Source organism: Haliotis rufescens, unplaced genomic scaffold, assembly GCF_023055435.1.
Source record: "Haliotis rufescens isolate VD_foot unplaced genomic scaffold, xgHalRufe1.0.p SCAF_12, whole genome shotgun sequence".
Taxonomy (NCBI): domain Eukaryota; kingdom Metazoa; phylum Mollusca; class Gastropoda; order Lepetellida; family Haliotidae; genus Haliotis; species Haliotis rufescens.
Genome location: NW_025963802.1, coordinates 10,913,659 through 10,935,841, shown reverse-complemented (window position 1 = coordinate 10,935,841; position 22,183 = coordinate 10,913,659). Strand labels below are relative to the sequence as shown.

The 22,183-nt window shown below is 38.8% G+C and overlaps 1 protein-coding gene across 1 annotated transcript in view; it reads right to left on the bottom strand.

Annotated features, from left to right (window-relative positions):
• The window catches only part of LOC124119560, an 82,263-nt gene that overhangs the window by 32,199 nt on the left and 27,881 nt on the right, over positions 1-22,183 (bottom strand). Inside the window, exon 2 of the mRNA XM_046482113.2 lies at positions 5,496-5,597. Coding sequence (XP_046338069.1) covers positions 5,496-5,562 — 67 coding nt within the window. The 5' untranslated portion in view covers positions 5,563-5,597. The remainder of the gene's footprint in view (positions 1-5,495; positions 5,598-22,183) is intronic.

Sequence of the window (22,183 nt, the reverse complement as noted above, 5' to 3'; positions counted from 1 at the left end):
CTATAATTGTGGACCCGTGAAGATTCCGGGGTAGAATAGGTCTTCAGCAACCCATGCTTGCCGTAAAAGGTGACTATGCTTGTCGTAAAAGGCGACTAACGGGATCGGGTGGTCAGGCTCGCTGACTTGGTTGATGCATGTCATCGATCCCAATTGCGTGGATCGATGCTCATGATATCAATCACTGGACTATCTGGTCCAGATTCGATTATTTACAGACCGCCGTCATATAGCTGGAATATTGCTGAGTGCGGCGTTAAACAACAAACCAAACCAACGACTTTAATTGTGAACATGGAAAAATAAACAAATATGTTTCGCCATATATAACACACATTTATTGCAATACCTTTTTTATGAAAATAAACCCGGGTTCTTCAGGATTTTTTGTATGTGGCTTTACTGCTCTAACACTACTGTAATTATTAAGTTTTGCTATAGTGTGACAACTCTCTTGTGTGACATCAGGTCCCTGATAGATGTATTGATTATTGATTTTAACCGCGGACAGTCAATGATAATACATGTATCAGTCACACCTAAATATTGGATATGTCAAGGGGAAATGACATGCTTTAACTGAAAGAAAGCTACGATGCAGAAATCGTTAATATCTCGACCGCGTTGTAAGAAAGCAATCACCATAATATATACATAGGCAAAGTTGTAACCAGTAAATTCACCTCGTGTGTAATGGGTATTTAGTTATCTATTAACAACGCACACCGACGAATCAGGTATCACGTTACAAGTATTTGGAAACAAACTTATCCCCTTATTCTCTCAGGATGTGGATCAATCAGCAAAGTAATCAGATATCTGGGTACAATGAGTTCAATATTGGTGATACCGCAAGTTCTGAATAATATATGTCGGGTCGCAGAGTGTCGCCTCAATAGGCAAACACGTTCCAGATTTGACACTGATCAATATTGACGACTGTTAATGAGATGCCGTTATTAATGATGGTGTTTGTCTGCGCTGAACTGTTAGTCACGTTAAACGTTGACAAGAGCTGTTTACTTTGAATTATTAATGACAAGAATTTTATGCGATAAGGTAAAAATCGATGCAGGTGTTGAATGATTAAAGGCTGACTGAAAGATGTCTTGCTTACAAACATACAATGACCATGCCGGGAAGTGGAACAGTGAAAGCGACTGTGACGACGACTACGACAGCTACTGTTACGTATATAGCTTCGGCTATGGCTGAGACAACGACTGCAGCTACTACTGAGACTGTAGAGGTTCACGGTAACCGTGTTAGGATTGTTAGTCTTTGATATTCTTTTCTACTTAAAACCATGAGCCGAAAAATATTTTGGAAAAAATACATTTGGCAGCCAAATATGTTTGGTGGCTGACAATTTCGTGTTTTCACCAGTCTGAGGCATACTTATTTATTTCAAGCATATTCCCCTGTACCAACCCAACAAATACACCCGAATATCAAGCGGTCGGTCCTTTATTTCCAAAACACTTTAGGTTTCATGGCATTTCAAAGCCTTAGAACCTCTGGCCAGGACCAAACCTATTGCAGCTAATTTTGGCGGTGTACCCGTACCTGTCGACTGATTTACCCACCTGAGTTAGAAACACAAGATACCAGTGACATATTCACCATTTTCATATTTAGATCTTGCATACAAATCCACAATGATAAATATATCTACTAGACCGTATGGCAAGATGGACCACTTCAATTTTCCAACATTGAAACTTTCCCTTCATGTCGATCAATAGTCCAGCAGCTCCAACCTTTGGTGTCGACATCTCAGGACATTTGGAGCATTCTCTTTCTCCGAAGATGTCATACGACTGTTGTCACAACATTCAAGGCCTAAGTAAACCTTGAATTATGTGTAGGAGAAACCATGTCTCCGAGGGATTACTAGAGATTGTAAACCCTCACATGAGGGTTTACAATCTCTAGTAATCTCGAGGAGACATGGTTTGTCCAACTTATAAACCGACTCATCGAATAGACAACGTTTTTAATTAAATAACTGTAATAAAAACAAATGTATAACCTGTATCGTAGATGAAATATCGCCTGCAGTCGTGAACTCGGTTCAATGAAACCGGTGACCTCAGCACGTGCGTCTCGCAATGGCACGAAATCTGCACGTGCGTCTCGTAGGCTGTTCGTAGTTTTTGTTCTATCAAGGGTTTACAATGATTGTAATACCTCCTGCGAGGTGTGTTACCACAATTTCAAAAACTCCATATCGAGTTACACAAACAGAAAGTAGGTTTATAAGATATAGTTGGAATCGTGCAATGGACTCCTGATTTGTTTGTTTCTTTGTTTGTTTGTTGTTCAACGCCGCACTCAGGAACATTCCAGCTATATGACGGCGGTCTGTAAATAATCGAGTCTGGACCAGACAATCCAGTGATTAATATCGTGAACATCGATCCACGCAATTGGGATCGATGACATGCATCAACCAAGTCAGCGAGCCTGACCACCCGATCCCGAGGCCAAGTCGTCTAAGGCGCCGCGATTCGCTGTGCAGAGTTGCGTCCCTTGGGCACGCCAGTAACTTATGATTGTGGGTTCGAATCCCGGTTCGCCCCGATTATGTTTCTAGGTTTGTCAGCACCATACCCGTGCTCGCTGGTTTCACTGAAGTGGTAAACGTCTAAGACCTGCATCACTTCGGGCTTTCCTCCCACATTAAGCTGACACGCCGCGATATAACTGGAATACTGTTAAAAGCGGCGTTAAACCCAACTCACTCACTCACTCAAATGTCGGTGGCCATGAATAATCAGGGCAATCGGTCGGTATTCGGTTTACAGTGAAATCATGCAATGTCACTATTCCATTGCTTCCCGAAATATCATGTACGTAACGGAATGAGCAGAGTGGATCCAAATGCTCCGAGAAACTATATAAAGATTCAAATGAAGCGAAAAAAGCGAGATATCTCCCTGCTATTGATCCCATGTAGTGCATTGAGCTTGCTGTTCAACTTTCGCAAATCAAGTGACATTTAGAACGCTGCCTTTTGTGTACGACGGCGTATTCAGACGGGCTGCAAAGATCAATCTTTTGTTGTCGTGATCCTAACAGATGTTCACAACACCCACAAATGGTGTGTGATCAAAACATGCTTCTACCTTTGGTACATTGTTATATTTCTAAAAGTTAAACTTTAATCCCAGCTCAGCTTTCGAAATAAGGATGGAAACCTGTATCAAAGCCGAACCATAAAACCTTTTTGCTTCACAAACAGTCTGAAAATAGACACGAAAATGTGGTCTAACAAAACACAACAAACCAATTTGACACAAGAGTGTCTAATGAGGTCCGTGAAAGGGTTCCCATCGCATATGTGGATTACATTTACATAACATAATGCAGAAACTATCTTTGTAAAAACCATGAAATACTATGACATTTACATAATCCGAGGGCGATGTGGACAACCAACCCATGAACTGTTTGGTTGCAGGCCTACTGGCCAATATTTGATGTGACAGAAAGGTAATTACCATTGAATAATGTACATATGATTTTTGCCTTAAACTAACTTCTATTTCTTATGGGACAATGACACATTATTTAAAGATTTGACCACGTTTATTTTCCTCAACATATATGAAGCTTGTTCTCAACGTCACTAAGATTCAAACGTTGTGACGATTCTGGAAAACGTTAGATAACCACATCAATATATTCAAGTAAAATATACTGTTTCCTAAAAATATTATTTCTTATAGATGCTCATTACCGTACGTTCTCAACCTTTAAACAATATCCATATTTCACAACGCAAATAGAACAAAAAACAGTTCCTTCTCCGAATGCTTCAAGTTTGATGAGTGAGATGGAGTAGGAAGTCAGCAACATTTTGTCTTGGGCAGACTTAAGCTCTGCAGTCACCACCACATCGTATCAATCTTGTAACGCAAGCTGCCATTGGCTGTCTGAGCGATACGATCGGAACATACACTACTGATTAAGGTTATATCCACGCACATTGTTGGCCATTGATTTTAGCCTTGTGGGGAAATTAAGAAACATTTACATGTAATCTTCCTTCTTTGCGACACGTGACAAATTGTGAAGGAGAGTTGATTTGACGAGGCGTGAAATCAGTGATTGGACGCAAATTGATGTAGGGCTGTGTCCTGATCGGTATTGGGAAAGAAGATCTGCAGGCCGACCGGGAACAGTTAAAGTCACAATGTGCTGGCAATGTGCGGATACATATTTGCCGGTGTCGTTAACATTGCCAGAAGAATTGAAGTTTATTATTATTCAATTGAAAACAGCATGGTACCATATTATAGAGTTTTATTGCATGTGTTGTTTTTGTGTTTTGCGCCGTACTCAGCAATGATCCAGCTATAAAAAGTCGAATCTGGACATGGCAAACCATTGATTGATATTATGAAGGACACTTCACTCCGTCGGGGTAAATGCAGTTTCGTTAAATGTGAAGGCTATAGAATGCTGACGTCAGTTAGACTATAAATGAATGACGTAACATGGCTATAGCTCTGCGATTACCTTGGGGATTGATACATGTCATGTTTCAACTTCAGGATTGAAGGTTTCGGTAAAATGATACAGTCACTCGGATCCACCATAATGCCTTAAAGCGAGCATCGCGTTAAACCGTTGCGTAAGAAAAGTCACACGATTTGCTAGAGAACTCAAACAGAAGACACCGGGGGCCAGGATATGAACATTTTTAATTGGTCATATATAAGTATTGTGTTGTTGTGATGATAGTAGGATAATTTTGAAATTTGAATGAAGTTTTAAGGGAGGAAACAACATAAAACAAATATAAAAAGAAGACTTTGTAGGGTGTGATTCTCCGATGGTACTTTGAATATGAAATTTCTCACAGGTCTGTAGAAACTTTGAGATATCTGGATGTTTTATATTGAGGAATTGATGTCAAAAGGAAAACGAATCAAATGTGTATATTTTTGCTTATGAAACATTTGTATATAAAAGTGTCGTTCTTTGTTAAATTTACTTAATACATAACTATTTAAAGTTGTGAATATGTCTATGCAATAGTAATTACAATAATAGCTGGTCGCCAATCAAGTTTCGAAGTAATTACATTTGTATCTTCACCAACCTTCCAGAACACCACCATTACACACCAATCAGCTTACATTCTCCCTTTTTAATAACTCGATCAGTGTGGGATGCAGTAGTCCCTGGCTAACGTACCAAACAACCACCATTATATTGCAATGAAAATGATAATACATTCGTATTCAACTAAGGATAAATGACACAGTTTCACACAAGACAATGGCAAGCAACGTCAGCCCATGGGATAAATAACGCCACTCGTTCCCGAAAGGTTATGAATATATTTACTGATGCTCGTGATTGTGTTTCCAAGCAACAGATAATAATCACTAACGTCACGAGACTAGGGCTCAGGAATAATGTACTATACACGTCATCTAAATCCATACTAACATGTTCTCCATTAATAGTACAAAAGGACTCACCTCCTGCAATAAGCAGCATCACAATGAAGATTCCCGCCGTAACACGCAAAGGAACAGAAGTCACCATGACGGATACGTCTGATCATCCTCTCACTCATAACGCTGCAAGGAAAATGCACTTATTAGTAACAATATGCACCATGCATTGTAATTAATGACCGTGTCAAAGAGTAAGACGTTTTGCCACTGACCTTCTACGCACTGGCGTTTGACGTCGCCCTGCTGCGGAGTTTATGACGTGTGTAATTCAAGGTTTAACGCTCCCAGAAGCGTCACCCTGGGGCCGAGTTTTGACGCTAGATGGCCAAAGTGTGGCCACAAGTGTTGAGGCATACAACATGTATTGATTGGCATCACACGATTAGTTGTTATTGTTGCCACCGTCCGGAGTCGACTTAGATAGTAAACAGGCCTGGTTATTCATGTGGTTAAAGGTGACCGTTAAATATTGATTTGAGACGACAATAACCCTACCCGGAGTTCATTCCTATTCATTCAGCAGTGTTTGAAAACACTTTAAAGTTATATGCGTCCATAAATATTTAAGTCATATCTAAAGTTGCTATCGATGCCGTCATGCTTGTTTTCGTGAAAACCTCATCTGCGCAGAAAGACAATGCTCGTCAGTAATCTGTGGACAATGCGACAAATGGCCAAAATGCCGCGTTGTCGCATTGTCGCGCTTGGGTTAATTTTGACACTTTTTGCTCGTTTTTGAAAGGGCGACCACGCGACAATGACCCTTCTAGGATTCCATAGTAATCAGGCTGTAATGAAACACTCGGGGTGATATGAGCGTTGTTAAACGCCCGGCAGCGAAATCAATAATCCCAACATGTGAAACAGATCAAACAACGCCGATTAGACTAGCGTGTGTCACTTGGGCCTTGGATTAATAACACCTAACATGAGGATGTAACATGTACATCGACTACCATACTTATAAATAATGTTAACCATCTTAAACATCCCTATGCTATCACTTGTGGGTAACGTGTGTGTGGTAATCTTATGTACCACCGTTGGAAGCTTTCAGAGAATACATTTGTTTTATTTCAGATAATGTTAACATTTTTGGCATTGATATACTAGAACTAGAATGTGTATGTGGCTAAAATTAGTATCTTAGGCACTGATGTGCTGCTGCTAGTAGTAAGTGTATGCGGTTTACACTAGCATCTTAGGTTCTGATGTTCGAACTATTGCTAGTAGTAAGTGTATGCGGTTAGTATCAGCATCTTGGCAATGACATAGTATCATTAGTAAGCAAACGGTCTTTTGTAGCTCCGTCTGTGGTTTTAAGTTGTTTCTGTTTCCGCTAATAGTAGCTTCTGGGGCACATAGCAATGATATACATGTTCTATCACTTGAGGGTATCGTGTATAAGGTACTATATCCTCAAGGCAGACAGGGACTGGAACCCATGGCAATGCTTGTTGCCATGCAGCAATTCTTTCGGGTACATATGTCACCAGACATTACAGGCGACGACGTACTCAAACACACTGCACATAAACTCGATGCAGAGGTCGTTCAGATAGCTTCTCCGAGTATGGGCCGATCTGACTTGGCACTTCGCTTGGTTGACACTCATTTCTGTACCGTCCAGCAGTACAGAACCATCAACAAAATCTTCATTGACATTGAGATTATGTCCCACATCCTTGTGTTGTTGTGTATTATTATTATTATTATTATTATTATAATTATTATCATCATTATTATTATTATTTACAGTTTAAAATAAAAAAATGCAGCAAAGAGGATTTGGCTGATCCTGGCACAGTTAGGCTGGTCAGGCGCATCATCAGCTCACGGCCCTTGCCCCCTCTACACGCAGCCCAAACAGCGAATGGGACTTCTCCCGGGAAGCGCTGCCTAGTCAAACCCACCCAGAACCTTTCGGAGAATATGAAGACTCCCCAACACTGGAGCCTTCTGCATTACCCAAATTGTCAGAAGGGCTGTATTCCTGGCAGCAAACCCGGGTACTCTCCCAATGTCAGTCAACAGATTGCGAGGTACCAAACCTAAGGAACCGAGAACAATGGGGAGTCGGACAACTTGGTTCTTGGGATGCAAGCGTGGCACTTCGAAAGCGAGGTCCGCATATTTGCCATGTTTTTCCTGTATCTTGTCAATGACATTACTGTCAAACGGGACAGAAAATTCAATAATATAAATGATTTCATTGGATTTATCAAAAAAGGACAAGATCAGGTTTGTTGGCCTGGATACGTCTGAGGCTATCCAGGTTTGTCAGCACCATAATCGTGCTCGTGAGTTAAACCTCTACGACCTGCAAGACTTCAACCTTTTCTCTCAAGTCAAGGAGACACGCCCTTATATAACTGAAATATTGTTCAAAGGAGCGTTAACCCAAACTCATTCACTCACTTAGTCCTGCACCATGACCGTGGAATATATTTATTTTATGAAAAAATAATAATCTAGAAATGCATACAAAAGCAAGTCTAGCCAGCTCAAGCTAGCCCCACTCTGAAATCAGTATAGGGAATTTTTTATATTTTTAGAGTCAAGAAGGATATTGTGTAATATAAGATTTCAGAGACTAAATGTTAGTCTATCACTCACTATGCAGCCGCTTTCACGTTATAGCAAATTCTTGCCACAGATCTAGAGTACCAGTTCACTTCAGAAGGAACAACAGCTCCTCTTTAGATCTTTTCAAAGCGAGGGCTCCTGAAACCGACCGGTGTTTACCCATCTAAAAATATACCCTGATTTGTTCCACTTGTTTACCTGAACCCCTACAGGGATCAGACCTTATCTAAACCACTAAGCTTGCCTCGACTGATAACGACCTAAAATGTATAACATTCTGATATTGATACCGCAATTTTGTATGTTCTCTGGTGTTTTAACAATAACAATTTACAACCAACACTTAATGAAGACTGGAATGACGTTCAAAGCGATGTATTGGCACATTTGCTTGTAACTTTATCCAAAATAGACACAAACGAAACGTCGCATTAAAAGCACGAGGTGAGATTAAATGCATCAGCTAATCGTGTGTTTAATAATTCACCAGTAGCAGCTTCTAAATAGAACATAAAGAAGTTAATTAAGTCAAATTCCATGAATCGATTTGCAAAGTGGACATTTAAGAAGAACATGTTATCCGTTGGACACCTTTGGCCACTTGGGGTGACTGTGGTAAAACGTATGGAGCCGTGATCAAGTCTAGCTACCTGCCACATAACGAAGAATTGCAGGTTTGGATAAAGAAGAAGGATTTCACTTCTACAAGATATAAACATCAAGAACCCGGAGTCTATTAAAGGCGACCAACGGTGTATTCAACCCTTAGCATTAACATGAGATGTATTGTCAATATATTCACAGATGGCCATGCCAGGGAACTCAAAATACCGCTATTCCTAAAGATAACACACACGGATAGTTTATAGCAGGAACATCCTCGTCGTGTGTGATGTCGTAAATGGTGGTTTGTTTACCTCCCGGCGGCGCATTAAACAACACCTGTTGCTGCCTTCCATGTTTTGTTACCTCAACCCCTTCTCCCTGCCCTCTTCTCCTTCCTTCTTCTCCCCTTCGCCACCTCCCATTACCATTGCAGTACGACAGAGATATGTGATTGCCATGGTAGTAGCTATATAGGTGATGTGAACGTTATTCTGGGGTTGTTCATCATCACAGCAAGATATACAAACATGCCCCTTAGTCCTTTCCTCTAAACATAGGTGGCATTTTTAACGCATCTTTGCCACCTGTTTTTAACGAGATTCTTCATTTTTAGCCTAGAGATATAAAACAAATTCCTCTATGTAAACGTTTTGTTTGGCAACATATAGTTGAACCAGACCCAAAAGAGAGATAGAGTACCGTATTGTATACAAACTAAACGTTTGTAGTGATGTTAACTCTTCTTTCCACACTTGCTTCGGAATAATCCCTTTCAGACATTCGTGGTTATATTTTTTAATTTGAATAAATAGTCTTTAATATAAAACGTCAACATCGGAGAATAACCAGTCTCAACTATCCACCGAAACAGATTCCAATGGGCGTCAAAGGCACAAGAGCGTTGAAAATAATAATAATAATAATAATAATAATAATAATTATAATAATAATAATAATAATAATAATATATGCATTTGTATAGCGCAGCATTCACTGTGCATAAGTGCTCTGTGCGCTGTGCATGGATCACTGACAAACAGTGGGGATACGAACGAGTGTTCGCGAATGGTGTAAGCATGTTCGCAATGATCGGATAACGGGTTGTTTCCTGCATAACAAAATATTGAAGTTACAACATAATTTATCGCCCAGTATTAATTATTATTACATTATTCTTATATCACTCGGAGAGGGATATTAATAACGACGAGCAGATCACCTGGTGTTCCTTATGAATAATGAAAAGTTTATACTAACTATGATACAGATTGCCCCAGATACAAGTACTGCAGTATTGTTATGTAGAGGAAACACTATCTCGGTATCCGAGGGTACCACACAGAGGCCGATCTCTCTCGTGATGCCTGGGGTCCGGGGGTGGATGTGCGTGTATATTTACCTGACGCCATCGGTTTGTTCAACTCGGGGTCTCTAAGAGTGTTTCGGTTTCCATGGTATTATCGTTAGGCTCAAAGTATGCACAGAAGATCAAGAGAAGAAAAGCAAACGCATAAAAGTTAGCGAAACAAAGTAAACACAAGAAGTTTTTTGGTTGTTTGATGTTTAGCTCCACACTCAGCAATGTTTCAGCTATACTGACAGCGGTCTGTAAATAATCAAATCTGGACAATATAATCCAGTGATTGGCTTAACGAGGATCGATCTACGCAATTGGTATACATGACATACATTAACCATGTCAGCGAGCCTGACCACCTGATACCGTTAGTCGCCTCTTACGACAAGCATGGGATGATGAAGACCAATTCCAAACCGGATCTTCACGGATTACACAACATGGTAATCACAGTAGTCATAAAATCATAACCAAATTAAACAAAGAAAATATGCATTGAAACTAACATATTAAAGTCAGAATTGGTAAGCTAACATATTTAAGTAAGCATTGGCAAGCGAACATATTAAAGTAAGAATTGGTAAGCTAACATATTAAAGTACACATTGGTAAGCTAACATATTAAAGTACGCATTGGTAAGCTAACATATTTAAGTAAGCATTGGCAAGCGAACATATTAAAGTAAGAATTGGTAAGCTAACATATTAAAGTACACATTGGTAAGCTAACATATTAAAGTACGCATTGGTAAGCTAACATATTTAAGTAAGCATTGGCAAGCGAACATATTAAAGGTGAGGTGAAATTGGGTTTAACGTCGCGTCCAAGATTATTGTACTTATATAGCGACGTGCGTGCACGTGTATTTGTGTGTGTGGCTGCTTGTACTAGTCCGGACTGATGCCGATTTATAGTGCTAGCTCACTGAGATACCATGCCGCAGTTTAACATGAATACCCCACTCAGACACAGTATACTGACTCCGAGCCGACCAGTCCTTGTTTTAGCCCCTTAATGCCGAGCGCCAGACAGGGTAACAACAAGTACAATCTTTTAACGTCTTTTTGTATGACGCGGCCCGGGATCGAACCCTGGACCTTCCGCTCTCCGGGCGGACGCTCTACCACAAGACCACGGAGGCGGTCCGAACATATTAAAGTAAGAATTGGTAAGCTAACATATTAAAGTACACATTGGTAAGCTAACATATTTAAGTAAGCATTGGCAAGCGAACATATTAAAGTAAGAATTGGTAAGCTAACATATTAAAGTAAGCATTGGTAAGCTAACATATTTAAGTAAGCATTGGCAAGCGAACATATTAAAGTAAGAATTGGTAAGCTAACATATTAAAGTACGCATTGGTAAGCTAACATATTTAGTAAGCATTGGCAAGCGAATATATTATAGTAAGAATTGGTAAGCTAACATATTAAAGTACGCATTGGTAAGCTAACACATTTAAGTAAGCATTGGCAAGCGAACATATTAAAGTAAGAATTGGTAAGCTAACATATTTAAGTAAGCATTGGCAAGCGAACGTATTATAGTAAGAATTGGTAAGCTAACATATTTAAGTAAGCATTGGCAAGCGAATATATTATAGTAAGAATTGGTAAGCTAACATATTAAAGTACGCATTGGTAAGCTAACACATTTAAGTAAGCATTGGCAAGCGAACATATTAAAGTAAGAATTGGTAAGCTGAGATATTTAAGTAAGCATTGGCAAGCGAACATATTAAAGTAAGAATTGGTAAGCTAACATATTTAAGTAAGCATTGGCAAGCGAACATATTATAGTAAGAACTGGTAAGCTAACATATTAAAGTAAGCATTGGTAAGCTAGCTATTTGAGTAAGCATTGGTATGCTAGCATATTAAAGTAAGCATTGGTAAGCTAACATCGTAAGAATTTAAAGCATTGCAATCTAGCGCTATAATCATACTGGCAGCGAAACAGGGTAGGCACAAGCAATGGGGGTCTAGTTGGAATAAAGTCAGTTGCAGTTATATGTATTAATAATGGATCAGTAGCGCTGTTGTCAGTGACTACACTATACGACGTTCCGTAATATATGGTGTATTCTGTAAGGATCAAATATGACGATCTCCATGTATTCATATTCGTACTGTCACGTGAACAATGAAGCATAAGTGAAGCCACACGATCTAAGTAATTCACCTACGAACAACCCTTATGGCAGCAGATAAATCAGACGTTCAAGTGTCAGCGCTTCTTGTCTACGGTTTGCACATTACGAAACACAAGACTCCTCTGACAGCAAAACCTAAAAACAATTCCATCTATTTTGAACTTCAAGAACATTCAATTCACACATTCCAGAACTGCTACCGATTTAATTGTATTGCCACATTTTGTCTATGACCCTGAACCATGTGTGTCGATATTAAATTAAACATAAGCTATCACCGACATTGATCTGACCACCACCTGAAACGACACCAAAGCACCGTTCCAAAAAGCATTTAGCAATAAGCACCAACTAAAGCAGCATCTGTTTCTGTTAACCTGCCAATAACTGTGATCATTATTGCTACTCCCGGGAGCCTGGCCTGCGTCAGAATGGGAACTGTATACCTGGGCGTCTCGTCACATCTGCTGCACCGGATCACCCGGTGGCATGGACAAACTCATATATGAGCTACATGGCCTTTGGTAATTAACCCGATGGTGCTTCTGAAATATATGCATTAATAACCTCCCCAAGTGAGGTATAAGGAGATAGATATATCTACCTGTCAGAGACTTAATGGACATCTCGGAAATATATTATTCATAATGAAACGTACGCTTTAAGGGCATATTTTCCTTATATAGTTTATTTTTTCTCATAATATTCTTGGATCTTTTCGACTGACGGAGATGGAATTTTTGAATAATCACCATTGGAGTTCCAATCTGTCATCTTGGTGATCTGTACAAAATGGCGATGACTTAGCTCTCTTTTAAGACGGATAGTAATTCGTGCAACGAGAGATATTCGTGATACAAAAGCTCACAGATAATGTTATTCAGTGAACTATGTTGAAAGGTACGGCGTGTTCAGAATCTTGATATACTTGGTTTCGATTCTTGTTCTATGTTATTGGACCCCAATGATTGCAAATCTAAAATTCGGCTTGACGCTTGACGTAGGTTATGTTTATTCATTAGCCTGTATTCCGTGCATAAAAATGGGTCGATGTTAGTAATTATACAGTTTAGATTGTTTAGGCGCTGTCGGTACTTGAAATGTATAACACAGAAAGAAACACACGAACATATTACTTCATATGCCAGCCTTTGTCAATAAGCTAATAAATATTAATAAGATAGATTCAAATGGTAGCGACAAATTGTTTATTTATAACTTATGTTCCACAGGTCCGTGTCGTGTTTTGAGCGTCAGCAACGTTATTTGCTCGGCGTACTGTCCATAGTAAACCCTCAATAGTTCGGACACTCAGTCTTTGATTGATAACTGGTTCCATGGTAATTACTCTGAAACAGGTATATCCAGTCCAAACTATGCAAGTCTATAATAGTGGCGAGAATCGATGGGCTCCTTTTTATTATATTTCATTAAGATAATTTAACAACATTTATTCTGTAAAACATATTCATCTCAAAAACAAGATGTTAGTCTGATTTTGATTTTTATCCGGACATATATAGTAAATATGGCATCATAACCAGAGTTATTAAAAACAAGACCTTACTGACACGATTATATAGAAGATTAAAAAACCCAAAGACACATCCATTCAAAAGGATGTTTTCGTCAACATCATCCCGATTTGTTTGTTATTTGAAGAAAGTGAAGGATTCAGAGGGATCATTAGCGCTGTGAAACTACTGAGATCAATGCAATTAGTTTGTTGATTTAGAAGAGGAAATTATCTCGAAAGGATTACCGACATGGCCAATCTTGGTAAAACTTTAAACAAAATGGTATTAAAACCAGGGAATTGGAACGTTTGTTCTGTAAAATATTGGCATTGGCGTTATAACCAGGGTGGCATTATGACTAGGGAAGTTTGCACAACAGAATACCTTCTGCGAAACACATGGCAGTATAACCAGGGTGGCATTTAAACGAGGGAGGATTGTACATCAATCCGGTTGATTAACGGCGTTTTACTATATTGTTGACAATTATTGATTGGCGGCGGATTGTCAAAACAGTTGTTGTTACCTAACACCCCATGCTTGTCGTATGGGCCGACTAATAATTGTGTGATAACAATGGCCGACAGTGTGTCATCATCCCTCGACGGCGTGGATCCTTGTTCATGATGTTAACTACTGCTTTATCTCGCCCAGGTTCGATAATGTTCAGACTGCCGCGATAGAGCTTTAATTTTGCTGGCAGCAGGGCACGACAACCATTCATCATGATATAACATAATAAACTGCAGGGCGTCAATTCCAAGCAACGCATGCTCCTTGCGTGTAGAATTATTTTCAGGATCAGGAAATAAGATTGGGTAATCTCAACTTCCCGAGGAGAATACAACCAAAAGTACAAATTTCCAAAACCTCGAGGGGATTCCGGGTTGGAATTGATCCCCAGTAACCTATGATGGACTTAATGGATCGGGAGGTCAGGCAAGGTGACGTGGTTGATTGTGTATTATTGCACGGACTGAGTGGGTCGTTTACCTACTATATGGGATAAGGGACCTTGGAGGTAAAACATCACATATTGACGTTTCATTATATTCTAAAACTACATGATCTTAAGTCTTTGAAAGGCATTTGGAAGTGATACACATACGGAAGAAAAGAATCGGATGTTAACTTCTTTATCATGAGGAACACAACGTTTCGGATAAGTGCTTACTCCTTCATCAGGTGAATACTGATGAAGGAGTAAGCACATACTCCGAAACGTTGTGTTCCTCATAATAAAGAAGGTGAGAAGTTGTGAATACTGATGAAGAAGTAAGCAAATACTCCGAAACGTTGTGTTCCTCATATTAAAGAAGTAGACATCCATAAATTTTCTTCCGCACATGATCGCACGAACACAAATATACAACTTGCAAGATTTAATTCCTATTCATTACAGATATTTTTCATTTTCCGACTTATAACTGTTTATGTATAAATTGCAGTCTTTAGATGAAATCTGATGAAGTGAAGGTAGACATGTACGCTTAGAGGTTTTGAAATAATGTTTTTATTACACTGAGAACTGACGAGAGAAAAATAAGATAGTTTTGTACAGTTCGCACACATGGTGATATTCACTGAAGAGAGTTGACGTCAAACGTCACAGGACGTCACAGCACAAATGTATCCCAGCAACCATAAGGTCACTGTGCTCCTGGTGGGTTACATATCAATCACTAGTTTTGGCTTGCCGAGATTCGATTATTTACAGGCAACAGTCTTATAAATGGAATATTGTTGAGTGGGCGTTTCAAGACATTAACAGCCTACATAGTATAGATACAACACTGCCTTAGCAATCCTGACAGTACTGTATCGACGCCGATGATCTGCGTGTGGATGAGTTAGCTCTCCCAGCATTTTCGCGTTTTCTCTTGTTACAAAGAGGACGTTTAAGTTGCACGCAGCGTATGGCTTAGGGGGGAATCGGCCTGTTGGTAGAGTTACAAGGGGATCAAGATCGAGATGATCCTCCTTAAAATATCCACCTGTTCATTAGGAAGTGCCACATGTACAGTAAACTACGGTTATAACGAACTCAAAGGGACTACTAATTTTAGTTCGTAATAACCATAATTCGTTATAAGCATATATACAGCATAACTATAGCAAATAGTCGGGACAAAAAAGTCGTTATATCGTTATATCCGTCAGTTCGTTATAAGCGTGTTCGTTATAACCGTAGTTTACTGTATAACGCGCTCTGGTGTGCCCCAGGCTGAGATTCGAGCAGCAGTCACACAGTGACATTCTGGTCTCCGGGCTATATCGTTATTGTCAGTATAAACTTTTCATTATTTACAAGGAATATCAGTTTATCTGCTCGTCGTTATCCTTTTTAATATAAAACTAATGTAATAATAAATAATACTGGGCGATAAATTATGTAGTAACCTCTATGTTTTGTAATGCAGGAAACAACCCCTTATCCGTTAATAGTGAAAACAGTCCGGATAAACGAGATTCCAGTAGGACAGGACATGCTGTCCCCACCGATTTTCAGTGATCCATTCACAGAATTTTCATCGCTCTTTTGCTTTTTAAGGGGCGGTCGGGTAGCCTAGTGGTTAAAGCATTCGCTCGTCACGCCGAAGACCCGGGTTCGATTCCCAACATGGGTACAATGTGTGAAGCCCATTTCTGGTGTCCCCCGCCGTGATATTGCTGGAATATTGCTAAAAGCGGCGTAAAACCATATGATTCTGACAAACCAGCATTCGTAATCAAGGATGTTGTAGGATTCGCACACATTAGCTGCGGATCCTGACAACTAAGGTACACAACTTTACATATCGACATCACAGAGAAGTACATACCGGTATATCCTGAATATGCCCTCTGTTTAAACACGAAATATTTCCCCAGTTGCTGACTCAAAACATGCTCAAAACATCACAAATGTCTCTTGGGACACTATCTCAATCCTTTTTAAAAATATCAACCCATCCTCTTCTCAACGCAATATCCTCTTCTCAACGCAATATTGATAAACCAAATGATTTCAAATATCCTTTGAAATCAATCAAAGTAACACTTTGGGAACATATAAGGAATTGATAGTGTTTGTGATACAAAATGCATCGGCAAATAATATTCAAAATGCAAAACAACCCCATCACTACATCCTGGAGGCAATTTCAAAAGAATTGGTTATACCAAACTAATTATAATGTGCTCGATAAAACGAATTTTACGCAAATACAATTCCAGGTTGCAAAATAAAATAATTACATTTGTTGATTTGCATGCTATTTGGAAAGCGTATTTAGAAATATTAAAGTTTGCCGAATTATTATTGGATTATCTTATCCATTTGTCATCTTCCCTGATTAATTTGGGAAGTAACCGAATTTCTTCAACCCATTATGGATTTGTTCTATAATCTGCAGGGTATCGACTATCACCCGCCGGTATCAATCGCTTCTCGTTGGAGCATGATTGCTTCTAGTCGGCGTGGCTGATCTCAAATTGTGCAAGAAGTATAACAATATCGGGTCATTAGCTGCAGTAAAATGTCAGTCGGTGCAATTGTGCAATATCTTACAGGAACATGTTTTATTAACTGATCGCAACAGCAGCGGTAACAGCGTAACACCGCTCAGCGTGACCAGGAAATCAACCTGTGTGATACACGATAACGAGTCATTTGTTATTTGTTTGGATGATAATAATCATACTAATTATAAGGTTTATATCAAAATGTTCAAACCTCCTTTCATAACGATTTCCATCAGTTGAACTGGTTCAGTAACGCACTTCGCAGCGGAATATGTAAACGAGATGCTGTTTTTATGGCGTATTATATATAGGTGAGGTGAGGTGAAACTGGGTTTAACGTCACGTCCAAGATTATTGCACTTATATAGCGACGTGCATGCACTTGTGTGTGTTTGTGTGGCTGCTTGTACTAGTCCGGACTGATGCCGATTTATAGTGCTAGCTCACTGAGATACCGTGTCGCAGTTTTAACATGAATACCCCAATCAGACACCGTTTACTGACTCCGAGCCGACCAGTCCTTGTTTTAGCCCCTTAATGCCAAGCGCCAGGCAGGGTAACAACAAGTACCATCTTTTAACGTCTTTTGGTATGACGCGGCTGCCGATCGAACCCCGGACCTTCCGCTCTCCGGACGGACGTATTATATATAGTCGTCATTACACTAGTATAAACGTACCCAATAATAAATTTCAGATTTCATGTCTTAACACAATTGCATGATTATAATATGTTCTAAATTGTAGGACGTTTACTCAGAAAAACTGATATATGATGCTCTATGCAGTACATGTATACTTAAAAAGACTGATATGATATGTTCTATGCAGTACATGTAAACTAAAAAGGCTGATATATGATGCTATATGCAGTATATGTATGCTAAAAAAGGCTGATATGAGATGCTCTATGCAGTACATGTATACTAAAATAGGCTGATATGAGATGTTATATGCAGTACATGTATACTAAGAAAGGCTGATATGAGATGTGCTATGCAGTACATGTATACTAAAAAAGGCTGATATGAGATGTGCTATGCAGTACATGTATACTAAAAAAGGCTAATATGAGATGTGCTATGCAGTACATGTATACTAAGAAAGACTGATATGAGATGTGCTATGCAGTACATGTATACTAAAAATGCTAATATGAGATGTGCTATGCAGTACATGTATAGTTTTACTAAGAAAGGCTTATATGAGATGTGCTATGCAGTACATGTATACTAAGAAAGGCTGATATGAGATGTGCTATGCAGTACATGTATACTAAAAAAGGCTGATATGAGATGTGCTATGCAGTACATGTATACTAAATAGGCTGATATGAGATATTCTATGCAGCATATGTATACTTAGAAAGGCTGATATGAGGTGTTGTTTGCAGTACATGTATACTAAGAAAGGCTGATATGAGATGTTCTTTGCAGTACATGTATACTAAAATAGGCTGATATGAGATGTTCTATGCAGCACATGTATACTAAGAAAGGCTGATATGAGATGTTCTATGCAGTACATGTATACTAAATAGGCTCATATGAGATGTTCTATGCAGTACATGTATACTAAGAAAGGCTGATATGAGATGTTCTTTGCAGTACATGTATACTAAAAAAGGCTGATATGAGATGTGCTATGCAGTACGTGTATACTAAGAAAGGCTGATATGAGATGTGCTATGCAGCACATGTATACTAAGAAAGGCTGATATGAGATGTTCTATGCAGCACATGTATACTAAGAAAGGCTGATATGAGATGTTCTATGCAGTACATGTATACTAAATAGGCTCATATGAGATGTTCTATGCAGTACATGTATACTAAGAAAGGCTGATATGAGATGTTCTTTGCAGTACATGTATACTAAAAAAGGCTGATATGAGATGTGCTATGCAGTACGTGTATACTAAGAAAGGCTGATATGAGATGTGCTATGCAGCACATGTATACTAAGAAAGGCTGATATGAGATGTTCTATGCAGCACATGTATACTAAGAAAGGCTGATATGAGATGTTCTATGCAGTACATGTATACTAAATAGGCTCATATGAGATGTTCTATGCAGTACATGTATACTAAGAAAGGCTGATATGAGATGTTCTTTGCAGTACATGTATACTAAAAAAGGCTGATATGAGATGTGCTATGCAGTACATGTATACTAAAAAAGGCTGATATGAGATGTTCTATGCAGTACATGTATACTAAGAAAGGCTGATATGAGATGTTCTTTGCAGTACATGTATACTAAAAAAGGCTGATATGAGATGTGCTATGCAGTACATGTACACTGTTGCATGTAGTCTCAAATGGACGGATATGAAACTTAATGTTCTATGAACTTGTATGTGTACTCAAATAGGCGGGTATGTGATGTTCTATGAAGGTGAAACATGTATCATTATCATTATCATTACAGCATATACATACTGACATACCACAGATATAATAGTAGTTTTCATGTCGCCACACCAATAGTCAAAAAGACATTTATAGTCCACCTTTCATCAACACGTTCATTCTCATTGTGTCACACTACAAGCGAATATTCGGTATGGCATACAATATATATTTATATAGACTAAGTATAAATATTATCAACATGTCCATATCAATTGTGCCTGACACCCATTAAACGAATATGCAATGTTCTCAATGCTATATCATATATATTTAAAAGACCTGACAGCAGATATATTTTATAGGTTCATTCAAAATGCAGCTGCATCTGGCGGATGCTACCGGTAGAACAGGACACGTTTATCATTTGCGCGAAGTCCTTGTATCATCAATGATTTTCAGTGATCCATTCACATAAGTTTCGTCACTGTTTTACCTTGGAATCTATTTCGGTAGATATTCGAGACAGGCAATTTTTAGTAATTTAAGCGTGTTCGTTATAACCGTAGTTTACTGTAATTGGTATTTCACAGATACCTCAGATCTTCTCTCGCAGCACGCGAGAGAAGATCTGAGGTATGTGTGAAATACCAATTACAGTAAACTACGTTTATAACGAACACGGCGATGTAAAATCATAACTCACTCACTCACTATAACGAACACGCTTATAACGAACTGACGGATATAACGAACTTACTTTTTGGTCCCGACTATTTGCTGTAGTTATGCTGTATATATGCTTATAACGAACTACGGTTATAACGAACTAAAATTAGTAGTCCATTTGAGTTCGTTATAACCGTACTTTACTGTACTACTTTACTTTAGTTTTGTAAAGTCTATATGATTAATTTATTAAAAACATGTTAACTACATTTCAACAGCTGTTGTCATTCAAGCAGGGTTGTAGTACTAACACACAGAGTCCTATTCGATTATTTCATGGAAAGAAATGATATTGATGACTTACGCTATTTTGACTAGTTCCCTATTTTCTTCTTTAAATTGCTTTTGCATGTGTTTGTGACGGTAGCAAATGGTGGGGCGGGATACGCTCACCTTTTGGGGAACAACTGGTATAATCACTATTTGATAGTGATGAATAAACACATACTCATAATATAATCGGAATCGTACAATCGACTCTGCTGTTAGCAGAGATTTCTTATGAATATGGTTTAAGTTTTGTCTCTTTTATTTACAGTTTCTCCATGACAAAAGAAACCCAACAAAAATGAGTACGGTAGAGTAAATTTTAAATTAAATTTAGATATATATCCCCTTTACCAGGAGATACATTAGTATTCTATATCAATCTCGCTCATTGCGTTTCATTGCTATTGTAATACAATATTTATGGAGAACATCACTGACTTGTGAAAACATAACGTACTGAATGGAAACCAAAGGTAGATGGGAAGACCACGCAGTGATGTATATGTGATGTATATATTTAGTTCATGGCCATTTTTTATATCAACTTCATTTGCCATATCATTTTATTGACGCTATTATAGCTCACCGTTAGCGATAACCTTATCCTTCCTCAGACATTAAGATATCATTTACATGAATTGACATTCAACTCATATACTTATTATGACTGATTAATGACCATGAATTGTGAGATATATAGTTGAATTAATTAAACATAATGAAACTACGGAATTAGACTTCATCGGGAACGCCAGTTAAGCACTTAGAAGGACTTATCCGTTCTTGTCAATGAATATTCGAGTGGGAGACGTCTGTGTCCGCGTGTTCTTTCTGACTTTTCTATCTCCCACCCACCCTAATTTTTCATTCCGACGTGAAATAAAGGTTTTCGTATCTCAAATGTCCCCATCACTGTTGAGAACTAAACCCCGATGCCATAAATACTACTACCATTGCACACATAAAATTCAGCTTGATATTTCTTCAGTTTATTACAAATTCCTTTCCTAAGCAAAGCGATTCGATCTACGTCATAAATTTAAAGATTGTTGCCAAGTGCTTTAAACCTCAAAATAAGTTACAGAATTTATGACAGCTATTTTTTATTATTATTTCATTATAAAGGAGCGGCGGGATGCCAAGAGCAAGTGGTTAAAGTTATTTCTCGTCACTCCGACGACCTGGGTTCGATTCCCCACATGCGTACAATGTGTGAAGCCCCAATTTGGGCTTTCCGGCCACGACATTCCTGGAACATATTAAAAGCCGCGTTCAGCCAGACTCATGATACCCGTGACGATCAGGGGTAGAATAGGTCTTCCGCAACCCATGCTTGTAAAAGGCTAGCATGATTGTCGTAAGAGGCGACTAACGGGATCGGTTGCCCAGGCTCGCTGACTTGGTTGATTCATGTAATCGTATCCCAATAGTGTGGATCGATGCTCATCACGATGGATCAATCACGGGTTTGTCAAGTCCAGTCTAGATTATTTACAGACCGCCGTCCAATAGTTGGAATATTGCTGAGTGCGGCGTTAAACAACAAACAAACAAACATACATTACACCATGAAACATACTGAAATATACCACATGTGATTTGCACATACGATTGGTTAGTCAACACAGTAGG